Source organism: Bufo gargarizans, chromosome 3, assembly GCF_014858855.1.
Source record: "Bufo gargarizans isolate SCDJY-AF-19 chromosome 3, ASM1485885v1, whole genome shotgun sequence".
NCBI lineage: Eukaryota > Metazoa > Chordata > Amphibia > Anura > Bufonidae > Bufo > Bufo gargarizans.
The window spans coordinates 528,758,461-528,767,209 of record NC_058082.1 but is presented as its reverse complement, the minus strand read 5'-3'; the positions used below and the strand labels follow the sequence as shown (position 1 = coordinate 528,767,209).

At 41.7% G+C, this 8,749-nt stretch overlaps 1 protein-coding gene across 1 annotated transcript; it reads right to left on the bottom strand.

Moving 5' to 3' along the window:
* Positions 1-4,528: 4,528 nt before the first annotated feature.
* On the bottom strand, positions 4,529-6,346 carry LOC122931736 (tigger transposable element-derived protein 1-like). The gene is made up of 2 exons (XM_044285802.1): positions 6,274-6,346; positions 4,529-6,219 (listed from the first exon to the last, which is right to left on the bottom strand). Exons 1-2 carry the CDS (start codon positions 6,344-6,346, stop codon positions 4,529-4,531), a joined length of 1,764 nt encoding a protein of 587 aa, XP_044141737.1.
* Positions 6,347-8,749: the final 2,403 nt, after the last annotated feature.

The window sequence follows — 8,749 nt, the reverse complement described above, 5'->3', positions numbered from 1 at the left end:
TAGAGTAGAAGCTGACAGTTCTTACCTCCCACCCTCCCCCCCCCCCCTTTTTTTCCCACCCCCTCTATCCTTCAAAGTTATGGTCTTTTTGTTACAGACCCTGTCGAATATGCAAAACTACTTCTGTATATCATTGCTTTGTATACAGGCCTACTGCGTAGGCTTGTGATGTAACACCTGCTGTGATGTGACACTGCTAATATAGCTATTATTTGCTGTTTTATAAAACACCAATAAAAATTATTTACTCTAATAAAGCACAAACAGTTTATGTAACTGAAGAACACATGTTTCCCTCTAAACAGCTTGAAAAATGCACTGTGCTGGATGACAGTGTTGGCGATCCGCTGTGCCATGCTGAAGTATGCACCCTTTGCGCCTGACATCAATACCCCGTTTGTTCAAAATAGCCACTTAAAATGGATCATTATGCCCTATGAACGGCAAGAGATCATGCAGGTTGCTCACAGGTGGAAGGCCTAATGTGGACCCTTCCATCAGCTTTGGAACAACGCTGCTTCATCGCCAAAGAGAGTTTGCGTTGCCCCCATCGGATCATGACGGAACGCTTCCAGACTCCGGCCCATGAAACTTGGCTCATCACTGCCTTCGGTGCTCACACAGGCACATGAGGGATGGATGTAGCAGTTGGATGTAGACTAGCGTGTGTGCGATACTGATCGTGTATGGGTGGGTGGAGCGTCGGGACACATTCCTCCTCACAGACATGAAGAAGAACAAAAGAGCCGCTGCTAAACACCGACACTTCCACAGCCCTCTGGCTTCGAGAAAACACATGATGTCGTTGTAACGGATAAAAAATTGTTCCGCTGCACTTTCCATGTGCATGATATGTAAAATGAGAGATCTTGTTCTATATGTACATGTTAATTTTTTTTATATATTTACATGCATTTTATAGATATCTATAATGTATATAATTAATCTCAATATGTCTCAGTTGATGTATGTTGTTGCCCGGGTCTGGTGGGGGCCCATTCCCGGGAACACACTGCTGCTGCCGCCCATATGTCACCTTGCTGTTGCTGCTGCTGTCGGAGATGTCTCAGTTGATGTATGTTGTTGCCCAGGTCTGGTGGGGGCCCATTCCCGGGAACACACTGCTGCTGCCCATATGTCACCTGCTGTTGCTGCTGCTGCTGTCGGAGATGTCTCAGTTGATGTATGTTGTTGCCCGGGTCTGGTGGGGGCCCATTCCCGGGAACACATTGCTGCTGCCCACACATTGGATGCTGATGCCTGTCCTGTGCAGTTAGGCCATGATATTTATAGGCCTTATACTGCAATCCAACTTCTACCTGCTAATGATGCTGCTGCTGCTGTTTGTCATCGACCTCACGTTGACTTGTCTGTATGACTTTTAAAATAACGTTGGCTGCTGATGCCTGTCCTGCGCAGTTTGGCTGAGATATTTGTAGGCCTTATACTGCAATCCAACTTCTACCTGCTGATGATGCTGCTGCTGCTGTTTGTCATCGACCTCACGTTGACTTGTCTGTATGACTGTTAAAATAACGTTGGCTGCTGATGCCGGTCCTGCGCAGTTAGGCTGAGATATTTGTTGGCTTTATACTGCAATCCAACTTCTACCTGCTGATGATGCTGCTGCTGCTGCTGTTTGTCATCGACCTCACGTTGACTTGTCTGTATGACTTTTAAAATAACGTTGGCTGCTGATGCCTGTCCTGCGCAGTTAGGCCGAGATATTTGTAGGCCTTATACTGCAATCTAACTTCTACCTGCTGATGCTGCTGTGTGTCTTGGTGCTGTTAAATTAGTTGTAGAACTTTGACCAATAAAGTTAAATCTGAATATTTAGTCCTATGTATGTGTAGAACTTACACTATAGCGTTGACATTTATAAGATTTTGGGTTTATTGATCCTGCCTGCGTAGTTGTGTAAAAATTTTTGCAGTCCTTTTTAGTGAAGAGTTATCATTTATAAGCTGATGCCTGTCATGACAGTGCTGGGTTACGCAGATCGAAGGGTAGCCCTTGTTCTGTAGCTTTAGTATTTAAATTCTACTGTCTGCCATTATTCTGCTAAATTATGATTGATCCTTGTATTACAAAAAAATACTTGTTTAAGCAGTCTGTCAAGATTGTTTTGAGACAACCGGCATGGACCGCTTATTTTCAGTCATAGTTACTCTAGTATATAGTATTGGAATTCTCAGAAATTGGTGTTCATGTTTGCTATTCTGACATGTGATATGCTCATTATGTATAATCAATAATTAAGATAACATAAAAAAAAAGAATTTTTATTTTAATTGTTAATAATCAACATTCACAATTTTTTTTAATTTGATTTAATTTTTTATTTTAGTTTGTTATTTTGAAAAAATTGTGTTTGGGAGAGCCTAGTTGTGGTTGTCACGGTTAAAGGTGGGGACTGCACCTGGCCTTCCATTGTCAGCAGTTGTTGTGCAGTTAAAACTGTACAGGACTGATTGATAAACTAGGTTCGAACATGGTGTCGTCAGTCATCCTGGGAGGGAAGTCTGACTTCCGTGTTGGCCTCTCTCTACATGGTTTTGTGTGACTGGCGTCATACGCAGCCGTGTGGTAATCCGGTTTTGTGAATGTAGAATTATTGGCACAGCTTGATGTAGCTATATACATTATACATTTATTTAAAGAATACTGTATGTAATGAAAATTATCACCTGATTATTATAGAAATCATGTCACCATTTTTTGAGAGATTCAACTAAATTCATCCCGGTTTTCTTTTGTTAATGAGGATGAAATTTGCGTAATCACTAAAAAAAATCTAATCCATGCTGTTTTTTTCTTCTAACAATCATTTTTTCTTATTTTATTGAAACTTTTCATTTATTTATTCGATAAATGTCATTTTTAAATGACATGAAAAAAATAAATGCACATACAGTTTTAGTAGTTAGTAATCTCTACACTGTATGTATTCAATATTAAAATAATTTATTATTATACTATTTGATATATTGATAAATTTATAATTTAGCAGAATTTTGTTCACACGTAGTAATATATATTTTTTGTCAAATAATAATATTTTTGAAATGTAATTTGTACTTGGAACTATTACGTTTTTACACTACTTGACTACTGTGCCAAACTTTAGAAAAGAAATTGCTTAAACTTCATTTTAGGAAACAAATTTTAAAGTAAATTTTCTTTTTTGGTTTATACAAGATAACTTTGGCCTAAAAAGGTATAGTTTAAAAAATATATAATATCCCAGCTGCGCTTATGAAATGTGGTCATGAAATAGAAAAGCTGAAGGGGCTGTCAGTTGAAACTTGTTATCTGGAGAACCATTAAGAGTGGATAGATACTACTGTATATTTACCCTGCTTGGAGTGAATTCAAATACTCCTAAATAAAACAACATGTGTAGTATAACAGAGAAATCAAAGTAAGGAATGCAACTGGTTTATTAGTCTTAGCTTGAGGAAAATCTGCCTGTGGTGAAGACTAAACTGACACCTGTGTGTGGACAGTGAATAATTTAAGAAATCCACTGCAAATATTTTGACTCCAGGATGGTGGTGGTAAAAACATCGTCGTCATCCTACTCCTCGACTTCCTCCAGTGACTGAGGGTAATGAAGGTGGTTGGTGAGAGGGTACAGCTTCACCTCTTACCCACATCTGGTGGGCTAGAGTATGAAATATGGCCCAATGGTACCGCCTGCTCTTGCTCCTCCACAGAGAAATTATACTCCAACACATTTTTTAATGGAGTTCTGAAGAGGAACTTATAAAGAATAAATTACTACAAAACAGATTAAAAAAAAATTGAAAATGTTAAAGCATAACCAATTTTTAGTTCAGAAAATTAGTATATGATGGGTTCTGGATAGAATAATTATTATATCAATGTTTTATTGTGCTTTAGGATTAAAAACAAATTACAAAACAAGGGTTAAAGATAGTTTAAAATAGACTAACTTAATATCTCAATTAAGGTAATATTTTTTTTGGAAGGTACTATTGCTGTTACTGGCTGGATGATTTAAATTTAGAAATAAAAAAAATAAAAAATGTATTTGAAAATAGGTTAAATCATATATCTTTAACGAGGTGAGTGTATATAAAGAATAGAAAAAATAAATAAATAAATATATATATATATATATATATATATATATATATATATATATATATATAGTGATACCTCGGTTCACGAACTTAATTCGTGAACTGACTCTGGTCGCAAACCGAATTGGTCGCGAACCGAGGCACATTTTCCCATAGGGTTCAATGTAAATCTGGTTAATCCGTGCTGACCTTTTTTGGGGGGTTTTTGAAGCACAAAAATATGAAACAAATTACAATACACATTAGTACAGTATAGTAATGTATAAAGAGAGGACACTAACCTTGCTTGAGATGACTTCTGGCATGGAGGAAGGCAGGTGGGAGGCAGTTATTGTTTGGAGGGAGAGTCCCCCTCCATAAGGACATCAGGGGGATCTCCTTCAGGGGTTTCCTCTCTCCTTTGTCTCCTAGCTGCAGGCTCAGTTTGTCTGAAAAATCTGTCCAATGTCACTTGTCTCTTCCTGCGCTGCATAACCCTCCGGAAATGAGACCACATTATCATTCATGAGATTTAGCACTCTGTTCACGACAGTTATGTTGGGGTGGTGCTTTTCAAAAAAATCATGGCACTCATTCCATTTTTGCATAATGGATTTTATGGCATCACTGCTAACCTCCTCCCTTTCTTCTTCCTCAGTGGAATGCTCCTCAAGAAGTGCCTTCTGCTGCTCACCGTGGAGTTCAGAAAGTTCTTCCGTGGTCAGCTCCTCCCTATGTTTCTCAACAAGCTCTTCCACATCAGCACCATCAATGTCCAGACTCATACTCTTGCCCATGGACACAATTTCCTCCACTACCTCTGCATCAGACCCTTCAAAGTCATGTTCACGTTCAGCGACACATTCTGGCCACAGTTTCCTCCAGGCTGAATTTAGGGTTTGGGGAGTGACCTCTTCCCAGGCTTTGTCAATGAGGTTGATGCAGTGGACAACATTGAAATGTTTCTTCCAGAATTCTTTCAAAGTCAAGGACGTCTCTTCAGTGACATTAAAACACCTAGTGAAGAGCGCCTTTGTGTACAGCTTCTTGAAGTTGCAGATGACTTGCTGGTCCATGGGCTGCAGAAGTGGTGTTGTGTTGGGGGGGAGGAACTTTACCTTGATGAAGTCATACTCAGCATCCATATCATCCACCAAGGCTGGAGGGTGTGCCGGGGCATTGTCCATCAGAAGAAGGCACCCTTCAGGCAGCTGGTTATCAGAAAGATATTTTCTGACGGTGGGTGCAAACACCTCGTGCAGCCATTCCATAAACAATTGCCTTGTGACCCAAGCTTTGGCATTGGCTCGCCACATGACGGGCAGTCTGGCCTTGTTCACATTTTGTTCCCTAAATGCACGAGGGGTCTGAGAATGGTACACCAGTAGTGGTTTAATTTTTAGATCGGCGCTTGCGTTGACACACAGCAAAAGGGTCAATCTGTCCTTCATGGGCTTGTGCCCTGGTAGTGCCTTTTCCTCCTGCGTGATATAGGTTCTGTTTGGCATTTTTTTCCAGAAGAGCCCTGTTTCATCACAGTTGAACACTTGTTGAGGGACGTATCCTTCTGTCTTCATGAATTCCGCAAAGTCTAACTTGTAGGCTTCTGCTGCGGCCTTGTCAGAACTGGAAGCCTCACCATGTCTAATCACACTGTGGATGCCACTTCTCCTGCGGAATTTTTCAAACCACCCCCTACTGGCTTTAAATTCGTCACTTGCTGCACTTGTAGAGGGGCTTATTTGCAGTAAATCACTGTGCAATTTCCTGGCTTTCTCACAGATCATAGCTTCACTAACGCTATCACCTGCCAGCTGTTTCTCATTCAACCACACCAACAAAAGTTTTTCCACCTCTTCCAGAACTTGCGTCCTCTGCTTGGTTAACATTGTTACTCCTTTTGCAACATCAGCTCCTTTGATGGCGGCTTTGTTTTTCAGAATAGTCGAGATTGTTGACTTTGCCATCTTGTACTCCGAGGCCAGATCAGTCACACGAATACCACGGTCATGCTTTTCTATAATTTTCTTCTTCAGCTCAATGGTTATTTTCTTCACAACCTTGCTGTCACCTTTACTACTGCTTTGCACTTTCTTTTTGCCACCATGCTTGCGCTGCACATTCTTGTCACCTGCATTTCCACTTTGCACATTGTCACCTGCATTTCCACTTTGCACATTGTCACCTGCATTTCTGTTCTTGTCACCTTCATTGCTGCTCCGCACTTTCTTTTTTCCACTATGCTTCTTGGGAGCCATATTGGGTGTCCAGTGAACTGTACAGTACTGTATGTGCTAAAAAGCACACCAAAAAGCACTTAAAATATTTGCAGAGTACTCACAGTACTTCTTTCTGTGTCTCTTCTTCTCTCCATGGTCTTCCTACAGGAAGTCACGACCATGTGACAGCCTGGAAATAGCATTAAAATGGCCGCGGCTCCTGTTCGTGAACAGAGGCGGAGTTCGTGAACCGGAGCATATTTTTATGAACTTTTCTGTTCGTGAACCGAGTTGTTCGTGAACAGAAGCGTTCGTGAACCGAGGTATTACTGTATACACATATATATATATATATATATAGAGAGATATATCTATATATATTTACTCTAGAAGAAGGACCCTGATTCCCTGATTTGCCGGGTATATTTCATGTTTTTTTTTCATGTTTCAATGGGTCATTAAATGAAATAAACAGTATCCTATTAATAGTGAATGGCGAACAGGCAAATTTTCTATAATTTGACAAAGATGGGCCATATCTTTGACTGTGCAATAGTTATGGAAAATCCTGCGCTTGTGCTGGGTCCCCCATGAATTTATGAACAATTACACGCCACCCCTCTGCCTTACAGGAGACTGTCACCACATTTCTCGTGCGAGTGAGGCCCCAGCATTTTCATATCTAGGTTCTATCTCCTATCCTCAATACAGGCTTCATTTTGGGGTGGGTATCATACCGGTACCATAATTCCGGCCTGAGTTCTTGAAAAATGTATTTTCCAGGGTGGCTAAGAGACTGGCCTTACATGTCTCATTATGCTAATCCTCCCTACCAGGTCTCTGCATTTCTGAGGTGTAAATTAACCAGGCATAAAGGTAGGGGCAATTAGCATGTGTTTAGCTTGGGTGCCTAACAATAGCACCAGGAGACCTACGGTTTGAGGTTTCCTTATGAAGCTGCCTGAGGTGTGAGGTGATATCAGCAGATGGTTATTAGGGTGTGTTGCTTCAGAGGTCACAGGTGCGGCCATGTGAACGTCCTGCTTCCTGGCTTAAAGGGAACCTGTCACCGGGATTTTGTGTATAGAGCTGAGGACATGGGTTTCTAGATGGCCGCTAGGACATCCGCAATACCCAGTCCCCATAGTTCTGTGTTCTTTTATTGTGTATAAAAACCGATTTGATACATATGCAAATTAACCTGAGATGGGTCAGAGCTTGAAAATATGACTCTTCTCTGGTCACACAAGTAAGATATGACTCTTTTATGTTAATTTGCATATGTATCAAATCGGTTTTTTTACACAATGAAAGCACACAGAGCTATGGGGACTGGGTATTGCGGATGTGCTAGTGGCCATCTAGCAACCCATGTCCTCAGCTCTATACCCAAAATCCAGATGACAGGTTCCCTTTAATATTCTTATTTTACATTAACAGCCTGATTATATTCCTCAAAATATTTATGAATCAGATCCGGATAGGGACATGACATTGCGTAAGACCGAACACATAGCATATCGCTGTCTGGTTGTGCCATCATCCGTCATATGACTGAATATTTCAGGAGCTGAAAAGTGGTCAAAACTTGTGATCAGTGCTTCTTGCAACCGGGGATAGGACCAGCGAGTTTGTATTAACTGATAAGACAACATGTCTATGGCTGTTAGGCTTGTATTGGCTATCATACTGTTATTTATTTGGGCATGTATCGGGATAGTACGTCCAAGAGAGCATAGAACACCGCAACAATTCTTTCCTGTTAGCAAGGGATCTGTGTTGAAAGTTTCATTGAAATCAATGGTTGCTTTTTTCAGTTTTTGATGGACATACATACATATGGTACATTTGAGATATATGTAATAAGGCCATTAGGCCTGTATTTGTGGGAGGAGTTAGTCCCCTACTTAAACGCCCAGCCCCTACTCACCTCTGCCGTCCAGTCCAAGTGTCCAAGCACTTCCGGTTTGCGCTTCCACGGGTCCGCGTCACTTCCGGTCCGGGCGTCCGACGTTTGGGGCGGCTCAGCGTGTTCGGCGGTCCGGTCTGGCTCCAGCCTAATCGTAAGTTGTGCTACTCCGGTCCCCACCACACCGCACGGCAGGCTCATCAGGGACCGGAGCGCACATGCCGGCAATTTACAGGGGACCACCCGCAGTCCACCCCCCCCCCCCCCACGTCGCCATCTGGGCTGGTCAGTGCACGTCTGGGGTGGGGAGGGTCATAACACTTTCCTTAGGCCGCAGCACGTGGGAAGGCCAGTCCTGCTTCAGTCCTACCTTCCTTTAAACTTTCTTTCACTCCGGGCTCATTTTAAAATTTCATCCTGTTTGGCCTACCAGCGCCACCTAGTGACTCTCAGGTGCTTTTTTTTTTTTTCCTCTCTTCTCCCCCCTTTTCTTCTCTTCCCTGTCTTTTCCACATCATGCATTTCCCCGGCAC